Consider the following 23,423-nt stretch of genomic DNA (forward strand, 5'->3'; position numbering starts at 1 on the left):
TTTCTGTGTTGTATCTCACTTTAAACAGGATATCATCTATTTTCATGGTTGTCCCTTGTTTTACCAAGAAATAATACCAATAGTTGCTTTTTTATATATTCTTCTTATTCTATGTTAAGCTTATTTCAGTGAAAACCAAAGAAAGCTTGGGAAAAAGTTACTTAATGTACATTTAATGAACAGAATGGGATGAATTCCATGGCGAGTAGATTGTATCCAGAGTTATATCAGAGTTGTATTAGAATAGTGTGTTTTTTACTTTGTTTTTGAGGACTTGCCAAAATGTAAATGTGCCTCTATTGTTTTCAAATTGCTGTGCACTGGTGTCATGAAGAACCCTGTAGTTTGTAGGAAACGTATACCCTTAAATTATATCAAATACAGCATTCCTTTGATTCCAAAACCACTACCCTCGTCTTCTTTGGTGTGTGTGTGAAGGTCATGAAATGGGCATGGCACAGGCAAATTAATGTCCCAAACACAATCACCTAGCGAACCATTCCAACATACAACATAATATTTATATTATTTTAATGTATAATTGACCTATGTACTGTACATTGATACAATACCTCCAAACTGACTTTCCACAGCATGTCTGCATGCAGTAAAAGGAGAATCTGACAGCAAGCTTGTCATCTCCGACTGTCTCACTTTATTGTCCTTACAAAGAGAAACAGTCTCTTCAGATGAATGTGTACTATGCATATACAGCACGTGTAGCATAAGGGTAGTTAATAACAGTATTAGGAGCAATAATAACGACACTAATAAGAATATTGAGAACTGTGTTATTTCAAAAGACACAAAGTACAAGGAGTATACATAAGATAACCGGCCAATCACGAGCCTGCTCTATAAATAGAGAGAACAGAATAGAGCTCTGTGATTGGACGGGTTAGAAATACATGTCAACGATTCGTTACTTTTGGAGTTCTTGTTTTCTGGTTTACTTTACAGAGGCAGAGATTAGGAAGTACATCATTCCCTTTTTTTTGAATGAAAAAAATCATTTCTATATATATCTACATAGATTACAGTATCTTCCAATTGATAATAATGAGGATAACATTGACACAATAAGAATAATGCAATATTCAGTATGAAAGGTTTAAAAAACTAAACTTAAAAAAACTTGTTAACAGTACCTGACAGCCATTTCCATGTTTCAACAAGATGCTCCTTTCTCCCCCTCACCCCTTGCTTTGCAAAATTGTTTTGGGGAATATACAAAATGATCCTTCTTAAATACAAAATCTGCTGTTCCTAGATGTTTCTTCTCACTCACATTCTTTTTGCTTTCCCACGCCGTTCGCTGACACATTCCACTGTTGGTAGAAAAATACATACATATATGATAATATACATACAACAACTAAATGAAACAATGAGAAACCGAAAAAATACGAGATTGATCAAGTGCCTTCTTTATATCAGACCCCCCCCCCCATTTTTTGTTCTCTCTCTCTCCCTTTTCGATGTCTTCTCCTTTAAGTGCATTCTTTGAACCATTCATATATCATCTCTTCATTCAATACTGGACTACATATCCCATGCTTCCTCTTCATCTCAGGTAGTCCCTTCACGCCCTCCTTTCCTTATCCTCTGATTGGGTCTTGCATCGCCAAACCTCATTCTTCCATTCATTCCTTCGCCAACCCCAAGGCAGTGTAGTTTTTACTTAGTACTTTCTCCCTCCCAGTGGAGGCTGGTGGGAGGAGAAATCAGTGGACTGCCTCATTGAAATAGCTGGTTTCAAACACATTTAATGTGTTTGACACACGTTCCATTCCAGCCATTACAATGAGCCCATCCTCCCATTTAAAAAGTGACACCAGGCTCCACTCCCTCCCTCCCTCTCCATTCTGTCCATCCTCTCGCTCTATGAGTTCATGTGCTCCACCTGAATGGCTGAGGTGGACACGGTCAGGCAGAGGTCCTTATGGGCCGACAGGTCGGTGACGCTGACCGTCTTGTACTGGTGCAGGTCGAAGGGGCACGGCACGCCCTCCGTCTGCGGGTAGCTGCCTTGCTGAGGGTTGTTGGGGTTCTGGGGCTGGTTCTGCCCTGGGTTCTGACCTGCCCCTCCGGGACCACCGCCTCCTATGTTTGCCCCGCTTCCTCTGCCACGACCCCTCCCCCTGCCCGCTCCTCCAGGAGTGTGACCCTGGGCCTGCTGGGCGGCGACGGCAGCCGCCACTGTGAGGGGGTCCGGGTTGTGCTTCCGCATGTGTTTCATCAGGTAGGTCTCCTGGAGAAGAGGAGAGAAAGAGGGTGAGCGAGAGACAGTGCATTGAACAATTACCATGCAGTGGGTCTTGGGAACAAAATGCAAGGGCTCGGCAGCACATACACTACCGTTCAAACGTTTGGGGTCACTTAGAAATGTCCTTGTTTTTGAAAGAAAAGGGCCAGCATCCCAGAGTGATGGTTGCTGATAATGGGCCTCTGTACGCCTATGTAGATATTCCCTTAAATATCAGCCATTTCCAGCTACAATAGTCATTTACAACATTAACGATGTCTACACTGTATTTCTGATCAATTTGATGTTATTTTAATGGACAAAAAAAACCTGCTTTTCTTTCAAAAACAAGGACATTTCTAAGTGACCCCAAACTTTTGAACGGTAGTGTACAAACAAACTCAGTAATATGTAGTCTATGCAAATGACTGGGAGGAAATATGGGCAGAGTGTATATAAACTACAGTGGAGGGGGGAAACTGTTTTTAACTACATAGCCAAAGCCTACCTGTCCTATACAACCCTATGGGTTACAATCAAGCCAGACTACTGCTTGTACTTGTTGTTCAACTGTTTTCACTACCAACCAACTTACAGTTACCTGAAGTAGTCAATTGAGTAATCTAATACTGCAGTTACTGAAAGAAGTACATACAATGAATTAGTCTCCACCCTCGCAATTCCCTAGCCCCTCCACTAAATGATGACATTGCTGAGCATCCCTTCCATGCAACAGGCCCCTCTCGCAAGTGGAGGCCTTGCACCTAGAAAGCAAAAAGTGGGTGTGACACTTTAAGGGGTGGGACTATATGTCGTTTGAGGAGGGTAGAGGGAGGAGTTTTAGGGTGATTGGCAGGCGTACCGAGGTGTAGGCGCGGTTGCACAGGCCACAGGAGTAGAGCTTGGCGTGTTTGACCGTGTGAGTGGACAGGTGCACCTCCAGACTGGCCGCGTCTGTGTAACCGCGGTTGCAGTTGTGGCACTTGTACGGCTTGTCTTTGTTGTGCTGCCGGCGGTGAGACTAGGGGAATCCATGAAAGAGTTAATACATTAGGATTATTTTGACTATGATGTCATCACATCATTATGCTTCCGTTATTAACTGTACGTAATGATTTTAGCTAAGCAACTTTTTGCTATGAGAAACGTACAACCAAATAAATGGAAATTGAGGTGATTATTGTCCAAATGTAAGATCTATTGGACTTGTGAATTGGATGTTGAGATGTAGAAGGCCTACCTGCAAGTTGGACAGCTGAGTGAACGCTTTCTCGCAGCCAGGATGGATGCACTTGTAAGGTCGGTCCCCAGTGTGAATCCTACAGAAGTGAAACACAGTTTGTAATGAACTACAGCTCCCACAAACCCCAGTAGCCTGACTACTTCCGTTACAGCGTCACTCACTCCAAGGAACTGACAGGAACAAATAAATCAAAAATTCAAACAAAAGTATCTCTTGAAGGGGGCGGCAGCGTAGCCTAGAGGTTAGAGTATTGGACTAGCAACCGAAAGGTTGCAAGATCGAATTCCCGAGATGACAAGGTACAAATTTGTCGTTCTGCCCCTGAACAAGGCAGTTTAACCCACTGTTCCTAGGCCGTCATTGAAAATAAGAATTTGTTCTTAACTGACTTGCCTAGTTAAATAAAGGTCTAAAAAAATTAAAGATCGAGTAAAAAGGCTATCACCAGGAAATGTCTACAAAAAGACCCTCCCACAGTGACACAATGGATAGACATCGAAGAAGAAATACACCACATGGAGCGTATGACCTTTGCTTTAAGAACACAAGAGGAGAGAGGTCAGGAACACTGGGAAAAATTGGTTTCGTACTTGAAAAAGGTCTAATTCAAAGATGTCAATGTAACTAATATGATGACGGTATGATGTGCACTGTAACTGACAGATCTTTTTTGTTGTTCTTTTACTTTATTTGTGCTCTCTTTGTGTTCCTCAATAAAAACAAAGTATTAAATATACAGTGCCTTGCGAAAGTATTCGGCCCCCTTGAACTTTGCGACCTTTTGCCACATTTCAGGCTTCAAACATAAAGATATAAAACTGTACTTTTTTTGTGAAGAATCAACAACAAGTGGGACACAATCATGAAGTGGAACGACATTTATTGGATATTTCAAACTTTAACAAATCAAAAACTGAAAAATTGGGCGTGCAAAATTATTCAGCCCCCTTAAGTTAATACTTTGTAGCGCCACCTTTTGCTGCGATTACAGCTGTAAGTCGCTTGGGGTATGTCTCTATCAGTTTTGCACATCGAGAGACTGACATTTTTTCCCATTCCTCCTTGCAAAACAGCTCGAGCTCAGTGAGGTTGGATGGAGAGCATTTGTGAACAGCAGTTTTCAGTTCTTTCCACAGATTCTCGATTGGATTCAGGTCTGGACTTTGACTTGGCCATTCTAACACCTGGATATGTTTATTTTTGAACCATTCCATTGTAGATTTTGCTTTATGTTTTGGATCATTGTCTTGTTGGAAGACAAATCTCCGTCCCAGTCTCAGGTCTTTTGCAGACTCCATCAGGTTTTCTTCCAGAATGGTCCTGTATTTGGCTCCATCCATCTTCCCATCAATTTTAACCATCTTCCCTGTCCCTGCTGAAGAAAAGCAGGCCCAAACCATGATGCTGCCACCACCATGTTTGACAGTGGGGATGGTGTGTTCAGGGTGATGAGCTGTGTTGCTTTTACGCCAAACATAACGTCTTGCATTGTTGCCAAAAAGTTCAATTTTGGTTTCATCTGACCAGAGCACCTTCTTCCACATGTTTGGTGTGTCTCCCAGGTGGCTTGTGGCAAACTTTAAACAACACTTTTTATGGATATCTTTAAGAAATGGCTTTCTTCTTGCCACTCTTCCATAAAGGCCAGATTTGTGCAATATACGACTGATTGTTGTCCTATGGACAGAGTCTCCCACCTCAGCTGTAGATCTCTGCAGTTCATCCAGAGTGATCATGGGCCTCTTGGCTGCATCTCTGATCAGTCTTCTCCTTGTATGAGCTGAAAGTTTAGAGGGACGGCCAGGTCTTGGTAGATTTGCAGTGGTCTGATACTCCTTCCATTTCAATATTATCGCTTGCACAGTGCTCCTTGGGATGTTTAAAGCTTGGGAAATATTTTTGTATCCAAATCCGGCTTTAAACTTCTTCACAACAGTATCTCGGACCTGCCTGGTGTGTTCCTTGTTCTTCATGATGCTCTCTGCGCTTTTAACGGGCCTCTGAGACTATCACAGTGCAGGTGCATTTATACGGAGACTTGATTACACACAGGTGGATTGTATTTATCATCATTAGTCATTTAGGTCAACATTGGAACATTCAGAGATCCTCACTGAACTTCTGGAGAGTTTGCTGCACTGAAAGTAAAGGGGCTGAATAATTTTGCACGCCCAATTTTTCAGTTTTTGATTTGTTAAAAAGGTTTGAAATATTCAATAAATGTCGTTCCACTTCATGATTGTGTCCCACTTGTTGTTGATTCTTCACAAAAAAATACAGTTTTATATCTTTATGTTTGAAGCCTGAAATGTGGCAAAAGGTCGCAAAGTTCAAGGGGGCCGAATACTTTGGCAAGGCACTGTATATATATATATTTTTCAAATCCCAATATCAAACAATTACTCTGATCAGAATTGGATGGGAGAGGTCAACATTGGAATAATATTCATATCTATTTTTCATGTAGGCTACATAAATAAAAAGCCTACAGGTCAAGTGTAGGTGATATGCACATTGTCTACAGCCTCATGTCCAAACCCATGCTGACATGAGGGAGGCCCCAGAACATGTATTGAGACGTTCAATTACACATATATAGGCTGAGCGCTTTTATTAAAGAAGTCTGTGGGGATTAGGGGGAGTGTTGAACTTGAACTAGAAGATAAGAGGATGTGAGAGACAATGAGTGAGAGGGAACCAATTAGAAGAAAAGAGGAGTAGATGGAACTACAGAGGTTGTGCCCTGATGTGACTGCCCACTGTCCCTGTTTAGTAGTGTTTACCTGTGGTGCTGCTGTAAGTGACTGAGCTGCCTGAATGTTTTCTGGCAGAAGGAGCAGGTGTAGGGCTTGGCCCCGCTGTGGATGCGGATGTGCTGGGCCAGGTAGCTGGAGTTGGCGAACGATTTGGAGCAGTGGGGACACTTGTGCGGTTTGCCCTCAGTGTGGTTTCTAACAAGGGGATGGGGAGATGGAGAGAGAGAAAAAGAGAGAGAGATTGATAATGTATCAAATCAGCGACGAATGATCCAGAGATCAAATCATAATCAAATCCCCCCAAATCAAGTTTTAGCGCAGTTTGATTGACAGTGTGCACTTTTTGGTTGTAGGAAAACAGACAGCAGGCACAGTCCCCCTTTCCTTTCTCTCTCTTTCTCGGGTCTCTCCACCTATGGTGTGCTACTGATGTTCTGTGGTCATTCTACAGAGGCCTACTGCTAAGGAATTTGAGTGAAGGCAAGCTCTTGTGTCTATCTTGACACCAAGGGCGAAACATCGAGAGGGGCTTGTGAGGGAGGATATGTAGCCTAATAGAGAAAGCAAAGGGTGCACTTCACTCTAACAGAATGGAGAGGCTGGGAGGAGGAGGGGGAGGAAGGGAAAAGCCATTCATTTAATTCCTCATAAATGTTCAAGAAACCAAAGACTGGTTGAAGAGATGACAGAACAGATAGAACTGAAAGTGTCAGGGAAAGAAAATGAAGAAATCAGTATGGAAAGATGTGGTCGTAGGATAGCTAAATTTACAGGTCACGTGTCTGACAGAATTTTTTTTACATTATGAAGCTGTTTCTGGTATAGTTTACCCAAAATTGCATCCTTTCCCCAAGGATGGAGGTAACTTATTAGTCTTTGCTGTGGTTGTCCGGGTATCTAAAAGGTTAGAATGCAATCTGTCACTTTAAAGGGAGTTAACTCACCCCCTTCAGATCAAATGTGGTGTTACACAGGGATCGATTCTTGGACCTGTACTATTTCTAGTTTACCAAACGTATCAAAACAACTTTCTCAGATTCTGTTTGCCAATAACATTAGTGACTTGAATTCCCAAAGAAATCTGCAAACCACACATAAAAAACATAGCCTCCAAGACAGCAAACAACGCCGATACAACACTTGGCAACAGAAAAACAGCACACACTCTACTTATAAAAGGGTCACTAACTGTGACATTTCAACAGAAAAAAAAGGTGGTGCTGCTGCTGCTTTGTCAAACATCACCAGAAATATAAATATTGGGTTTGTTTATTCTAAACCTGCGGTCATAGATATAGTTAATGGGCTTGTTTATTCTAAACCTGCGGTCATAGATATAGTTAATGGGCTTGTTTATTCTAAACCTGCGGTCATAGATGTAGTTTTGTTGGGCTTGTTTATTCTAAACCTGCGGTCATAGATGTAGTTTTGTTGGGCTTGTTTATTCTAAACCTGCGGTCATAGATGTAGTTTTGTTGGGCTTGTTTATTCTAAACCTGTGGTCATAGATGTAGTTAATGGGCTTGTTTATTCTAAACCTGCGGTCATAGATGTAGTTTTGTTGGGCTTGTTTATTCTAAACCTGTGGTCATAGATGTAGTTAATGGGCTTGTTTATTCTAAACCTGCGGTCATAGATGTAGTTTTGTTGGGCTTGTTTATTCTAAACCTGCGGTCATAGATGTAGTTAATGGGCTTGTTTATTCTAAACCTGCGGTCATAGATGTAGTTTTGTTGGGCTTGTTTATTCTAAACCTGCGGTCATAGATGTAGTTATTGGGCTTGTTTATTCTAAACCTGCGGTCATAGATGTAGTTAATGGGCTTGTTTATTCTAAACCTGCGGTCATAGATGTAGTTTAGTTGGGCTTGTTTATTCTAAACCTGCGGTCATAGATGTAGTACAATAAGAGGTTTTGTAATCAGTATTATTGGGAGCAATACTGTCTCATTTGATTTGTCGCAATAAAACCCTATGTATCTAATGCAGAGTGGTTATTCATATTGTATTGGTCAAATTCAAAGTCAAATATAGATAAGTACATTGGTATCACTAGCACTGAATTTGTAGTGATAGTGATTGTCTTTTACTAACAATCCTTCAATCTTGTGTGACAGTCTATATTCTGCAGTCACCTATTCCCTGAAATCAACCACCACACACACACTCATACACATACACGCCAGGGAGGCAGCAGTACCGTGTGTGCTGCTGTAAGTGACTGAGCTGCCTGAATGTTTTCTGGCAGAAGGAGCAGGTGTAGGGCTTGGCCCCGCTGTGGATGCGGATGTGCTGGGACAGGTAGCTGGAGTTGGCGAACGACTTGGAGCAGTGGGGGCACTTGTGCGGCTTGGCCTCCGTGTGAGACTTGGCGTGGATCTGCATGTCCGACTTGCTGAAGAACGTCACCGCACACATCCGGCACCTGGAGGATGGGTAAGAGAGAACGGTAAGGGATGGAAAATGAGCGAAACAGAGATATACTGTTTAGAGATGAGGATATGTTGAATGGGGAAGAAAAATCTAGGGTCAACTTGGGTAACAAATGATGAGTGTTAAGGAGTAAAAAAGTATGTAAACACAAGGCCTGCAATCTACCTGTATGATTTGGTCCCGTCTTTGTTACCATGCTCATCCTCATCATTTGATAAGTCATAATGGTCTGCAGTGTGGTGCTATAAACAAACACAAAACAATGTTGTTTGTTTAATGAACAACGCTTTGCTTCACTAATCCTGAAGTAATGACACTACGATAAGTAGCCTTAACACATTTTATCACTATGGATTGACTGGGGAGATGCAGTGATCTAACCCCCACGTAATACTGAAGATAACCTCCGTAGAGGCAGCAAGTCCCGCCTCTCCCCTCTCCTCATTGGTTCTTAGGATCATATACCCACATGGGTGATTGAAAGATGAACGAGGTCCACACTCCAGTGTTGGTTGCAGTAAGGCACCTTAACGTTGGTTGCCAACCGCCATATAAAACCCACAGAAATTACTAGAAACTAACTAGGTTTCTCCATTTATCTGTGGATTAATTGTTGGAGTAGAGAACACACGATTTTGTGTGAATCAAAATGGGTAAAAATTCTACAAAATCCAGCAAAAAAAAAAAGGACCATGTACATCTAATGTAGAATAACAATCCAGTGTTTATATCCCAGGACAAAATAGCAGCAACAGCAAGCTAGCTAGCTAAATGTCCATGAATGTTTATGTGTTTCGACCTGTCCTCAAAATCAGTTTTGTTCGTTTTGATATTTCAACCTGCGTGTCCTGACCGCGTCTGGTGTGGATGGACATTATCAACATGCGCACGATGGCATGTGCCCGGGTAGTCAGCATGTTAGTTCTTTTGTGACGTCACTTAAAAACTCAAATCACCTGCCCCCCAGCAGCCAGGTGAGCCAGAATCAACGCATCACTTCCTGGGGGGAGGTTGGCGCCAGCCCTCTGCATCATCGACTTCTTCTTCCTGCCCCGCTTCCCGGGCGTTGGCATGACAACAGGAGGGATGACCAAATCCTCTTTCTTGTCTGAAACAGGGACATAAAAACGGGATGGGGAAAGGAGGGATGGAGGGAAGGGGGGAGAAAGGGGGCTTGATTAAAAGAGACCAAAAACCATACAACATACATATCCCATGGGCCTCTCTGCTTGGTGAGTAACATCCAAAGCGGTCTCTCCTGGTATGCAATGGTGAAAGCAACAACACGTGAGTGGTAAATCACCCCACAACACAGAGGCATTTTAATCTCTTCATATACTGGAAGACTTCATCGCTGCAAAAAAAGAATCGGTTACACCCAACTGCCTATTTGGACAGTGTTGCACAGCTACATAACTAAACCAAATTGATTTAGCTTTTTTGAATGGGCCAGATACTGTAGTTTGTATGTTTTGGATGTTATTCCAAGACAAAGACTTTCATCAACTTTTGGATGATCACATTCATGGATGGAATTGCACCCCCAGAGAACATAGCGGCATACTCTGTTTGGTCCTCCAGATAACTTCCTTGGACCATTAGTGGAAGGGCATCAGATCATATTCTTCGACATTCAGATTGGTGTTTTTGGAGTCAATATAACTCATAACTATTGGACCATCTTCATATGTTGTGCAATTTATAGTGTGAGCTTAAATACAGTCTTCAGTAAAACACTACATCCAAGCATCCTGCATATATGAAGACATTTTAGACATTTTCTTCGTAGCTTATGACAGGGCTTACTGCAGCGTTTCCCAAACTAGGGGTCGCCTGACTTGAAAATGGGGTCGCGCTTGGTTCAGAGGTGCGTTTGGTTCAGTGACCTCTGGTAGCCGCTAGATGCGGTTGTAATAAACAGGAGTGGTTTCTCTTTTCTTCCTACACATATGGCTTTATCTTTTGAACGGTTTTAGCTGCAACATATTATGACCCCGTCACTGAAAGACAAGACTCCACATGTGTGGATGTGTCTGACGTTTCCCTCTATAATGCCCACATGCCGCGCAGGAGTCATTAGAATAGAGAGGACGGGACCAGACACTAAATCCTTTCTACACAGAAGATCATAGTGGGCGGCTGGTAGCCTAGTGGTTAGAGCGTTGGACTAGTGACCGAAAAGTTGCAAGATCGGATCCCCGAGCTGACAAGGTAAAAATCTGTCGTTCTGCCCCTGAACAAGGCAGTTAACCCACTGTTCCTAGGCCGTCATTGAAAATAAGAATTTGTTCTTAACTGACTTGCCTAGTTAAATAAAGGTAAAACACAAAATATATATATATATATATATACACAATTATTGCCTGATGGTCTTCTGAACTTCCCAATACCTTTCTGATACATGTCAGTCACTTCAAACCATACTTCATTACTGTTAGACTGATTTGTTATAGACTGTCATAGCCCCAATTAAAATATTATACAACAAAAAAAAGAGATCAAAATGGGGTCGCGGGCCAAAACAGTTTGGGAACCTCTGCCTTACATTATCTCAGCACAGACAAGTCATTTAAAAAGCAACTCAACTGCACATCCAAACCAGGCATCAAACAGTCCAGAGTGCAGGTAAACACAACCACAGGACTGGCCATAGGCTAAGGCTGCAGATGCTTTACTGCTAAGCAGTAGGGATGGATGATGGCATACGGGGAGGAAGTAGTAGGCTAGGTGAGGCAGGGTGGAGGGGAGATGGAGCTGGGTACTCACTGTGGCTGTAGAAGTAGAGAGAGGAGTGCTGGCTGCTCTCTGACAGAAACCGAGAGAAGAGGAGAACACACTCAACACACGGAGCTCACTACCCGGCTCGCTCCCCCTCTCTCTCTCACCGCAGAGGGTAGGGGGGCTGGATCAGGTCAAGGGTTAGTGGCTGGCTGCTGGCAGCGTGTTGCCGGGGTTAGCTCAAGCAGCAATGTGTGTGTTACTGTGTGTTTGTTTGTGTGCATGTAATGCATGTCTGTGAGTGTTGAGGTTTGAAGTTTGTGATAAAAATAAAAATAAAAGACTAGAAGGTGGTTCCACCTTTGCTGGGTCAGCCTATATCAACAACGGGATGAAATAAAATACAAATAAATGCTCAAATTAATGTATGTCTGTATGTGAGTGTGTGCCAGTGAGTCTGCTTTGCTTGTTGATAAGCCAGGAAAGGTTTGCAAGCCACTCGGACAGACAACCTATCACAGTGCGGGTTTTGGGGAACGGGTTTTGGGGAACGGGGGAATGCGGTGGAGGTTTTACCTGTGTTTGTGGGGTGTAGTGCGGACACTATCATGGTGTTGGCAGGGGGTCCGGGCACAAAAGATTGTGTGGAGGTGGGTTGAGAGACCAGGGTGCCTTGGGGAGTGGTTATCACTAGCCCCGCTGAGAGGGAGAGAGAGACGGTGACCTGACTGCACCACACCCCTCCCAGGGAGAGCCGAGGCACACATTACACACACAATGAAATACTGAGAATGTTTAAGTTGGTTCTTTCTGTATCTTTCAATATATAACATGATTAGACCAGACAGAAACAGGGAGGAGACACGCATAGAACAACCACAGAGGATAGCCAGACAAACTGACACTGGCAGCGTGTCTTGTTTACTCACCTGCCGTCATGATGCCAGTGGACTGGACGGGCACCACCGTGATATTCTGTGAGGTGTGCGGCTGGTGCAGGTGACCGCCTACGGCGTTCAATTGGACACCACCGCCTCCACCTTCCTGTTTGGGCACCACCCGGCCTCCCGTGTCCATGGTGAGCACGGCGGCGGGATAGTGTGAGGAGTGAGGGAACGACGGAGAACCCTTATTGTCCGGACCCAACTGCTCCTTCATCTTGTTCAGGAACATGGCGTTTTCAATCTATAGTGGAGGGGGTCGTGGATCATAAAGGAGGGGTAGAAAAGAGAAAGACAGGCAATAGAGAGAATGGGGTGAGATGCCAAAAGGAAATGAGTAGCGGTGGTAGAGGTTGATAAGGGAAGTGGGAAAGAGGGGCAGAAGTGATCATTTGGGGAGGCCCGTTGTTTTGTTACTTACATATGTATTACAGTGGATTTGATGTTTTGCCATCCTCACCTAAGGTGTAAGCTCATTATTTGTTAGCGTTAACTAACATGTATTATTTCTTTATTTGCGACACCACCATGTACATTTCAAGATAAGGTCCAGTAATAAGGTTTCTACCTGTCCTTGTACTGTGGGAACGGGAGACCAAAAGTATGATGAGTTGAAATGGGATTCTTCCATTATTTCTGTAATTGAAAAGCAACATAACTTATAAACACTTGCTCGCTCTGCATCGTCAGTTGAAACGAGACCACGCCCATCTCAACTGATGTCTGGCCAAAGTCCTTGGTCTCTCGCAACTGCTAAGTATATCCAAGAAGTTGAGTAAAAGAAATGTAAGAGTTTTGCTCAAGGGAATGGGGGACGTTGAACGATACAAATGCTGAGCGAACACTGTTTTCTTCACTGGCATGCATTTTGTCCACTGCCAATAGATTTAACTAAAGATAGAAAAGTGTGAGCCATATTGATTGCAAGTCTCCATGGCCCCCGGACAGAGAGTGTCGTTGTTGGTCAGGATTGTAAATGGCATGTTTCTGTTTACATACAAATAAATGCATGCAGAGCGCAGTAGTGGGGGTGTACAGAAAGCATGTTTCCTCAATGGCTACGTATAACCTCTAGCTGTCTACAGAGATCATAACAAAAAAATATGCATACATTGTATTGAATGCACAATAGAATATTTAGCTGAAATATGTTTAAATGCCATGCAACTCCCTGAAACCTATTGGATAGCTTCTCTCACTGAGCTACATGGCAGGAGTGGGCACTATAAATAGCAAGGAACAATGGCAAGTCTGTCATGGAAAACCATCTCGCTAGGTGTATAACGGGGAAGTTATTTATTGGAGCTTTGTAACACAATGCACCAGAAACAGAGACGTGTCTGCTAACAATTCTGATGGTGGAATATTGAGTTAAGTTATAGTATTTCCTATCCCATCCCACACATAAGACAGCTTGCCAGCCAACGGGATAGCCAACACTACCTACAATAAAACACTCTCTAACCTTTATTTTAGCTAACTGGCTGGTGGCAAGCTTGATAGACTACTATTGATGTTCGCTGGCAACAACAGAGGAGTGAAATCTGAGCTAGTTAGCTAACGTAGAAGCTACCTAGCTCCTTGAGGTTAGCTAGCTAACTGTAGCTAACTTGCCTCCATTAATTTCAGTATTATTAGCTAGCTGGCTACTATGCGGCCTATTTTTAAGTCGACAATAAACAAATAAACTTCCGCTTGAAAACAACAATGTCACAACCCCTACGCCTCCATCCCTCTCCCTGTTCGTCACACTGTGAGAATAAAAAAAAAACGAGAAAAAAAAACGTCGACGCCAATGCCCCTGTGCGAGACGCAGTTTCATGTAGACTTCCGGCTATCCAGACAGAGGGGAGTAGCAGCTCATATGAGTTGCTCTGTCAAACAGAAATAATTAACGATTGAGTAAAAACTCGATGTTAATTACCGGTGTTGGCGATTCCCTCTCAACCCTGGGGCTCCCTCGGGTTGGGACAGTTCGGAAACTCAGTCCAAATCCGCCCAAACCCTCAGATTCTCCGAATTTTTTTTCCTCGATTTTTTTCTTTTTCCCTCTTGTGGGTCTGCTCCGCTCTACACTTCCGGTGCCTAGAAATTGATTTCCGGTCTTTGGGGACGTATATAACTATTAAAATGAATATGATCATATATTATATGATTATTAATATGAATTTATGATGATATGGAATGTACTTGTTATTGCTGGTAGCCTTCCACTATTAATGATGGCTGGTAAAGGTATACCACAGACTAGGCAAAGAAAGGGGTTCTCAAACTGGTTTCCCTGGTCTTATTCCAGAAAGGTGCAATATTAAAAAAAAAAAAAATTATGCTCCCCCATCATATCTGTTTTGGACTCTCTCTCTACCGCACCTGCTGTCTCTATCTCTGAATGATCGGCTATGAAAGCCAACTGACATTTACTCCTGAGGTGCTGACCTGTTGCACCCTCTACAACCACTGTGATTATTATTATCTGACCCTGCTGGTCATCTATGAACGTTTGAACATCTTGGCCATGTTCTGTTATAATCTCCGCCCGGCACAGCCAGAAGAGGACTGCCACCCCTCAGAGCCTGGTTCCTCTCTAGGTTTCTTTCTAGGTTCTGGCCTTTCTAGGGAGTTTTTCCTAGCCACTGTGCTTCTACATCTGCATTGCTTGCTGTTTGGGGTTTTAGGCTGCGTTTCTGTACAGCACTTTGTGACATCGGATAATGTAAAAATTGCTTTATAAATACATTTGATTGACATATTGTTCCCTCATTATATTGTAGCGAACGGAGGGAGCAGGAGGTGCACCCTGGTCTCTGGCATGAATACCCTGGTCTTCCATTTGGTAGGAATTGTAATGTAGCACAGATCGCTACACTGCCCTCTCCAAACGGGAAGCTACATCCCCTTGCTTTCCCTAACCTCAGCCCCCTTACATCCTGAGCTGTGTGTTCCTTCTGACACCAGTGTAGTTAACAGAAAAATCTGGAAGCAAACCCTGGTCTCTGGTGTGAAAGGAAAACACCCTACTCATCGTGCTATGGGTTAAACCACTTTAAATGGCCATCGCAACAATATACTGTTCCCTATCAGATATGGCTTTCCCATCACATAGGCCTACTGTTTTTCCCCCATCATGGCCATCATTGACATTGCTACCAGTGACGTGAACAACAGCTGGACATGATGGCCTTAAACCTACTTCATTCCTGCTCAGACATTACCATGCACCAGACAACCCTGAATAGCCTGGGATACATGGGTCCAAGCCAGCAAAATATCACTAAACCCATCTAAATGCAAAACCACCTTCGCCAAAAGACCTCAACCCATAGTATCTGATGGGGTAACAGTATATGATGAGAGAACAATGTATTTTAAAACAGTAGGTTTTGATGAATGTGAAAATGTTTAGAATTTATGTATTTAATCTATAACATAATAATAAAAGTAATCATCATCATCATAATCCCTCGACTAACCGGGTGCCTCTGCACATTGACTCTGTACTGGTAACCCCTGCATATAGCCTCGTTATTGCTATTGTTATTTTACTGCTGCTTTTTAATTATTTGTTACTTTTATTTTATTTTTTTACTTATCTATTTTTTACTTAACACGTTTTTTTTCTTAACTTCTTAAAGCATTGTTGGTTAAGGGCTTGTAAGTAAGCATTTCACACTTGTATTCAGCGCATTTGAAAAATATCATTTGATTTGATAATCATCATCATTTATAGAAAATATATATTTTGCCAATGTGTTGTGGAAATATTTATCGGGGGAAAAGCTAGATTTTAATGAATTCAAACAGAGAATAAAAAAACTGGTTTACATAATATTTAAATGTGATTGTTTTTCTTATCTTTCAATTCCAGGTATTCCATCTTGACAGTATCTGACTCAAGATTCATATTAAATCTGCTAATATTTAACTAAATATAGTTATTTTATAGAGCCACGCTGATGAATCAGAGCTATATTTATATTTTATATTCGATATTTAATTTCAATGATCCCACCACGACTGATCAATGGATGTTCTGTATCAGGGTTCCACGAATGGAATTGCGGAAAATTGTACATCCCCTAAATTACTAAAATTTAAATTTGATTGGGTAGTAAGGCAAAAGAGAAGGCGGGATTGTGTTTCATATAACGCGATTGGGCTAAGGTCAGCCAATTACGTTGGACGGTGTAAAGCGCCATCAAAACATTTCAATTTGAAATTCAAACGGCTGTTGTGTTTGCAGCGAAACGAGTGTGAATGCCCGTATTGGTAAGTAAATAATAATAAACTAAAATGTGTGAAATGTTTTGTTTATATGTTTATAATTACGAAGAGTGGTTCAAATGAACGGCTGTTTGAATTTTGTTTTTCCTGCTATGGCTTTTCCGTTACACCAACGGTAACGTAATTTTAGCTACACTCCTGCTAACATGCTATTGGTTTATTCACACAACTAAAGCACGAATTTCTAGCTACAACCTTTACACAGTTAGTTTAATTCCACCCACCATTCCACTTGCTAACTGGCCAATGTTATTTTCTTTTTAGCTAGCCTATGTCATGCCATTGATGTATTTATGGTCAGCGTTACATGTTGCTCCCTCTGTTTCAGGTACACATTCAAGCCATATGAATAAAGAGGTGAGTGGGACTATAACTAGCCAGCTAACTATCAACCTAACGTAAGCTACCAATCTGAATAGGGTGATTTTGGATATAAACAAGCTTAAGCCAGGAACTAGTTAGTTTAGTCTCTTTCTCTATTGGCATGTACAGAAAAATAACATGCAGCTAAATGGACTGCCTGCTACAATCTGTTGTCACTTTGTAAAGTTAGGTGATTTTTTCCTTCACTAACCTCTGCAGAATCACTCCCGACTACCAGTCATGTCTGGTAAAAGGGTCCTCTCCGCTAGCAGCAGTGAGAGTATAAACTCCTGCTCAGACCAACAACCTGCTCAGGTGTGTAAAAACCTTTTGCAAAACTAATAGACAGTGATGACGGACATGTTCAATTCCTTTAGAAATGCACCACAAACACAAGTTAGACGTGTCCTTTTGTTTTCAAATTATCCTTAGTTACCAGTAGTAAATGTTTTTTTTCTCTCCTTTAGAAAAAGATGAGAAGGGTTGATTCAGACCCAAAGATGAGACAGACAGCAAGTGCGACGGGAACAAAGTGGCCCCTTCCACCAAAGCGCGCTGTTGGTGAGTGTCCTCAAAAACTTCAATGACTGGTTTGGCCAATGTCATCTTGTTTTTCATAGTTTTAGCACTGTTTTTCTGTATTAGCAGTATTTATTTGTATTTTATAACCCTCTCTCTTAGCAGCCAAATTCATTCGGCATACAGGAGCAGCCACTATAGCTGCTGGTCCCTCTAGAGGTGAGATGCTGTGTATTGAGAAATATGAATGCATGTGATATTAATAGCCAGCCTTGTAAGTTTCTTGTTTGGTAATATTTCTTCACGTTGTCTTTTTTTAAATATATATATTTATAAATTTAACCCCGAATAGGGTTTCAGAAGCCGCCCATTGCCTCTGTTGCTAAAGCAGGTAGGTACCCAAGTCCCTTTTCAATCACATGGTCCTTCCTTAATCACATTTTCTGTATATTGCATCCACAAACATTCTCTTCCATATCTGAAAACATGAGGGTGTTGAATGTGTTTCCCTAGCACCAATAGCAGCTGTTGGGGGTTCACGGCGGCCTGCATGGGACCTGAAGGGAAAAGTTACGGACATGGAGGGCAAGATTTCCAATTACCAGAGAAAAGTCAAAACGGTGGCCCAGGAGAACGAGAGCCTGAAGGAGTCTGTAGCTAAAAGCAGGCAGAAGGAAGCACAGATGACTTCAGACCTACAAGAACTCCACACACAGCTCAGGTACAGAGTACCAGGGAACATGCAGAGGGTTGACTATTATGTGAAAATGGGTGTAGTGGCATGGGAAAGGGCATTGTAACCACATAGGAAAGAGTGACTTATTTTGCATAAGGAACATCAAAGGAGAGTGTTAATTTAGCAAAACAAGTGGGCCTATAGCTGACATGATCTCTTATCTTTCTTCAGTCGAGTACTAGTCATAACTTTATGCATACATTTAGCCAGTAGTGTTGTAATGGTAACTTGTTACTCTTTTTGTCCTTCTGATGTTTGTCAATCTTAGCCATGTTTACTGTGTTGCAGCCAGTATGAACTGGAGCTGGCTGCCCTGTCTGGTGTCAAAGAGCAGCTGGCCATTGTGTCCAGTGAGAAGGCCTCCCTGGAGAAGAACTTATGCAACCTCACCGATGAGCACAAAGTTCTTCTGGGCTTGAGGGAGAGTCTGGAGGCTGAGCTTCACAGTGTGCAGGTAGGACATGTTCTCCCACACAAGAAGTGAAATGGCAGGCAGGCCTACTCATTGTGACAACGGATCACCTTGACTGCTGTGACATGAGATGCATGGAGTATAGCTGGTGTTCTAATGTGTCTCTGCTCCTTGGTCAGTAGTATCTAAGGAGGTCTGGCATAGCCCTTTTTGGCCCAGCCTCATTCAAACTCACTGCCTTTACGGCTTGTCACCAGCCCCCGTTGCAGCCCAAGATTTTGTTTTGTTTTTAGTGCATAGGTGTCTGAATTCTCTCTTTCTACCAGACCCAGCTCTCTGTGCAGGCCTCCACTCTCTCCCGTTGCCAGACCACCCTGAGGGAGACCCAGGACACTGTCCGCAACTTGGAGGAGACTGTGGCCCGCCAGACAGACGAGATTCACTGTGGAGAGATGGAGCGCAGGGAGCTTCACAACACAATCCAAGAGCTCAAGGCAAGGGGGTGTTTCAGTATGGGGAATATTTTTATATTTCTGCTTCAAACTGTATGCTCTAGTTAGCTAGGCCCCTGTCCATTTGTAGCTCATGATGGAGGAGCATAAAGTTGCATTCATCTTCTCACACTAACAAGACTGACCGCTCTCTTATTTCTATAGGGAAACATCAGAGTTTTCTGCAGAGTGCGCCCCCTGCAGGCCGGTGGGCAGAGTGACCATATTCAGCTCCCGGCCCACGACAACCAGGCTCTCACACTGGCCAAGACTGAAGAGGTAACAATCGCACACCTGAAGCACAATCATGAAATGGGTCACTAATCATTTAGGTAATTGTATGTTTTTCAGTGTGGACCTCTAATCTTACTCTTCTTAAATGGCAAAAATTGCAAACAAATCATCACTTCCTCATTCCCACGTAGTCTCACATAGGGCGCTCTGGAGACACCCAAAAGAGCTACAACTTCAGCTTTGACCGGGTGTTTGGGCCCTCCATCCCGCAGAAGGATGTGTTTGAGGAGATATCCCTCCTTGTGCAGTCAGCCCTGGACGGCTACAACGTCTGCTGCTTCGCGTACGGCCAGACGGGCAGTGGCAAAACCTACACCATGGAGGGTGGTGAGATGGAGGACATGCGTGGGGTCATCCCCCGGGCTGTGCAGCAGATCTTCCAGGCCTCCAAGAAACTGCGGGAGCAGGGATGGAAGGTACCAATGATGCCATTGGTTTTCATCTGAATGAGTGGTAGCTGTTCCTACAGCTGGACATTTCTATTATAGTGAACAGGGAATTTGAACATGTTGTTTTGACTTTTGCTGTATTGATGTGTTTCTGCTTTTCAGATCAGATGATACTGTATATTTCCCATTTTGATATTTAAGTGGAATGAGTTAAAGCTTGTGTAAATGCATGGTACTTTTTTTGACCTGATTCCGGTACACCCCCCCCCCCCCCCCCCCCCCCCCCCCAGTTTACATTTACTGCCAGTTTCGTTGAGATCTACAACGAAACTCTGCGTGATCTCCTCTACACTGGAAAGGCCAACAAGAGACCGGAGCATGAGATTCGCAAAAGCGCCAACAACGAGGTCACTGTCACCAATCTGACCTACCAGAAGGTCAACTCTGAGGATGAGGTGGGCATTTCAACACTCATATTATCTTAAATTTAACTAATGTTTGATTTTCATTTTATTTGTTGTTTTAGATTTAAAGGTAGACTCAGCATTATGACCTATGCAGAAAGTAAACCGCCTAGCGGGTAAATTTCTGCAACTAAGAGGGGCGAAGCGCTGTTTTGGTCTTGAGGCAACATCATTTCGCTATGTCGACCTTTAAGTAATTTGGATGGCACTTATCCATAGAGACAGCGACTTGTGTAGAATTAAAGTATAGGTATGTACAAATGCATACCAGTAAGTGCATAATAATTACCTCAATAGTGCTACAGTAAAGAAATGATGTGAAGTAGCCTCTTGTTTAAAAAAGTAAATAATAATAATTGTTGCCCATTTAGGACCTGAATTGTCCTACATGTCAAACACAGGGAGGTAGAGCAGTTGTCTGATAAACCTGTATGGGCGGTTCAAATCCCTCTGCAATAAAGTATCCCCCTAGCCTATAAACTAATCTAATGTGTCCATTTTGACCGACTGTTCATCCAGGTCTGTAACCTGATTTCACTGGCCAACCAGAACCGATCCACAGCCCGGACCAACATGAACGACCACTCCTCCCGCTCGCACTCGGTGTTCCAGCTTGACATTGAGGGAGAGAACTCTGGGAGAGATGTCAAGTGCAAATGTAATCGTTTTGTCTGCGTTTTGTACATCTGCAACCAACACAGGCTGAGATGTTAAATTAGAACAAATGATAATCCTGTTGTCTGATTGCGTTCTGTTATGAGAATCCTGACGGGTGTTCCTGTGTCTGTCTGCAGCCTCTCTGTGTTTGGTGGACCTGGCTGGCAGCGAGCGGGTGCAGAAGAGCCAATCCCAAGGGGACCGCTTCAAGGAGATGACGGCCATCAACGGCTCCTTGACCAACCTTGGGATTGTTATCGCTGCTTTGGCTAATAAGGTATATGTTTGCAGCCCAATGCCTCTAGGCTGGTGGCTTGCTTATGGAGCCACGGGTGCTTTGTAAGTTATAGCTTGGTTGCGTTCACTTACCCTCCCACTCTTTGTCTATATTCCAGGAGAGCTATATCCCGTACAGAAACTCAAAGCTGACGTATCTTCTCCAAAGCTGCCTCGGAGGAAACAGCAAGACGTAAGTTGGGTTATGAGCGAAGTTTGAATGGGATTTGTGCTCAGATTAGTCTTTTTAATTGACTGTTGGTTGTACGGTTGTGATTATGAGCAGATCAAAGTATGTAACCTTTTGTCTCTGCTCTTCTAGCTTGATGTTTGTCAACATTTCCCCAGAGGCAGACAGCTTCCCAGAGACCCTGAACTCTCTGCGGTTTGCTAGCAAGGTGTGTGACCTCGCACATTTTATTTTTTTAAACAACATACAATTCACTCTGGAACATGTTCATATTAATGCTGTGCATATTTTGTTTAAATATATGAATAACAATGGCTTTTCTTTTTTTTTTTTTCTGTATATTTATTCTGTTGCAGGTGAATGATTGTGTTATTGGCACAGCATCAGCTAACCGGAAGTAAATGTGCATCCTGTGGAGAGAAATGAATGTGGTGTCTGTACATTGTGGTTTTTAGACATATGCCCTTGTATTAGTGGTTATTTTATATTATTCATTTTTAATCAATTGGATCAGAGATACAACAGTCAAAAGCTATTTTTGTTTTTAAGTCTTTGTCTTGTAGTTAATAATCATAGATGGATGTTGTCAGTAGTGCAGGGAAAACAGTTTACCCACCTTTTTTTGTTTGCCCAACCATTTACCCACAGTTTGCTGAAAAATTCTGTTTTGAGTATAAAAATAATATTTTCATTTTAATAAAGCTACATACAAACATTGTCTCCCTTTTGCTTTCTTGGGCAAGGCAGCTTCAAAATGCAGATGTTTCAGCCTATTTGAGTGCTTTCTGTGGTGGTGGGGCAGCCAGTGGAAAATATGGAGTGTAGGGAGGGGTTGGTAATTTTTTGTTTCGCCATAATTGGCTCAGTGTTCTGTCACTCATGGGAACACCACTGTACCACACCTTAAATCTACATGTAGAGATCTTGGGTGTTGCAATAGACTTATGTTAGAATTGACCATACAAAAAGTCTCAAGGTCATTAGCCACAGGTCAAATCAAGTTATATCTACAGTAGCTTTGATTGGACTGATGTCAACATCATACTTTCAAAATCTTATCAAGCTAGATAAGCAGTCAACATGCATCAAGTCAGCAATCTACTGGCAAATCCTTTTCTAACCTTGTCATAAGATAAATTATAGATACAATGTATTGGCCATTGATTGTAAACATTTCAAGATGGAAATTGCAAATTCAACAATGAGTGCTAAGACATTACTGCAGCCTGAGGTTTGATCCCAGGCTGTGAAGCGCACGATTGGGTTAGGGGAGGATTTGGCTGGCAGGAATGTCCATGTCTCATTGTGCTCTAGCGACTCCTTGTGGAGGGTCGGGCACCTGCAGGCTGACGATCTTCAGTTCGACAGTGTTTCCTCTGACACGGGTTAAGCAAGCAGTGTGTCAAGAAGCAGTGCGGCTTGGATCTCCACCTTTGCCAAGTCCATAGGGGAGTTGCAGCGATGAGACAAGATTGGAACTACCAATTGGATATCACGAAAAAGGGGGTAACTCTATGGGCCATAAGTTTGAATACATTGGCCAAGCTGTCAATTCAGCATGACTTCTGCCGTGTTCAAAAAAATTGGAACCTCAGAACTGGGAAATCTCAAACTTAAGTGAGTTCAAGACTACTGGGACCTCGGATAAAACTAGCTCAGACTGGGAATATAATTTAACGGTCATCCAACTTGGAATGCCAACTCCGGATTTCGGGCCTCTTTCTAGAGCCCACAATTAGGACCGCCGCGCCACCTTCCTGTTCAAGTGAGCATAGCACAACAAGGTGAGTCCAAAAATGTTGTGTATGCTGCTGCATAAATTATGTAATATGTCAAGGAGATATTTATACTGTAGCCAAGAAAGTAATACTAAGTATGTTGTGTAGTAAGCTGTTAGTAGCCCATGTGCATCACCCTAATAATTTAGCCTACTGTTCTGACTTGATGTTGCAGATGTAGCCTATAGCCTGTTTTAGAGAAATGTAATCATTGAATATTGTAAGAGCTTTCCTAGTC

At 42.7% G+C, this 23,423-nt stretch overlaps 2 protein-coding genes across 6 annotated transcripts; one reads left to right on the plus strand and one right to left on the minus strand.

Moving 5' to 3' along the window:
- Positions 1-514: 514 nt before the first annotated feature.
- On the minus strand, positions 515-14,426 carry LOC110496218 (zinc finger protein 384). Of its 4 annotated transcripts, XM_021571989.3 has the most exons (12): positions 14,260-14,426; positions 12,904-12,971; positions 12,324-12,579; positions 11,971-12,093; positions 11,443-11,481; positions 9,633-9,784; positions 8,842-8,918; positions 8,444-8,668; positions 6,272-6,439; positions 3,486-3,564; positions 3,108-3,266; positions 515-2,251 (listed from the first exon to the last, which is right to left on the minus strand). In XM_021571989.3, the coding sequence occupies exons 2-12, from the start codon at positions 12,964-12,966 to the stop codon at positions 1,883-1,885; spliced, it is 1,710 nt and encodes a 569-aa protein (XP_021427664.2). In that variant the 5' UTR covers positions 12,967-12,971; positions 14,260-14,426; the 3' UTR covers positions 515-1,882. The 4 variants fall into 4 exon arrangements, with proteins under 4 accessions (XP_021427664.2, XP_021427665.2, XP_021427668.2 ...); XM_021571990.3 differs by lacking the exon at positions 11,443-11,481 and having other exon boundaries at positions 14,260-14,424; XM_021571993.3 differs by lacking the exon at positions 6,272-6,439 and having other exon boundaries at positions 14,260-14,423.
- Positions 14,427-16,477: 2,051 nt separating this feature from the next.
- On the plus strand, positions 16,478-22,120 carry kifc1 (kinesin family member C1). Of its 2 annotated transcripts, none has more exons than XM_036952776.2 (17): positions 16,478-16,601; positions 16,945-16,973; positions 17,199-17,294; positions 17,447-17,540; positions 17,661-17,717; positions 17,851-17,889; positions 18,012-18,219; positions 18,523-18,688; positions 18,973-19,140; positions 19,303-19,416; positions 19,563-19,847; positions 20,111-20,275; positions 20,804-20,942; positions 21,079-21,218; positions 21,337-21,410; positions 21,540-21,615; positions 21,764-22,120. In XM_036952776.2, exons 2-17 carry the CDS (start codon positions 16,962-16,964, stop codon positions 21,806-21,808), a joined length of 1,878 nt encoding a protein of 625 aa, XP_036808671.2. In that variant the 5' UTR covers positions 16,478-16,601; positions 16,945-16,961; the 3' UTR covers positions 21,809-22,120. The 2 variants fall into 2 exon arrangements, with proteins under 2 accessions (XP_036808671.2, XP_036808672.2); XM_036952777.2 differs by having other exon boundaries at positions 16,491-16,601; positions 17,664-17,717.
- The last annotated feature ends 1,303 nt before the right edge of the window (positions 22,121-23,423 follow it).

Source organism: Oncorhynchus mykiss, chromosome 18 (assembly GCF_057628025.1).
Source record: "Oncorhynchus mykiss isolate SJ-2025 chromosome 18, ASM5762802v1, whole genome shotgun sequence".
Lineage (NCBI taxonomy): Eukaryota > Metazoa > Chordata > Actinopteri > Salmoniformes > Salmonidae > Oncorhynchus > Oncorhynchus mykiss.

Excerpts from the sequence above, each read along its gene's own strand:
- LOC110496218 (XM_021571989.3), bottom strand. The coding sequence starts at position 12,966 with ATGGAAGAATCCCATTTCAACTCATCATACTTTTGGTCTCCCGTTCCC. Across the intron at positions 9,785-11,442 it reads TCTCTACTTCTACAGCCACA|ACAAGAAAGAGGATTTGGTC; the intron begins GTGAGTACCCAG and ends TCCCTGTTTCAG. Across the intron at positions 2,252-3,107 it reads GCAACCGCGCCTACACCTCG|GAGACCTACCTGATGAAACA; the intron begins GTACGCCTGCCA and ends CCTCTTCTCCAG.
- kifc1 (XM_036952776.2), top strand. Across the intron at positions 17,890-18,011 it reads TGCCTCTGTTGCTAAAGCAG|CACCAATAGCAGCTGTTGGG; the intron begins GTAGGTACCCAA and ends GTGTTTCCCTAG. Across the intron at positions 21,616-21,763 it reads CTCTGCGGTTTGCTAGCAAG|GTGAATGATTGTGTTATTGG; the intron begins GTGTGTGACCTC and ends ATTCTGTTGCAG.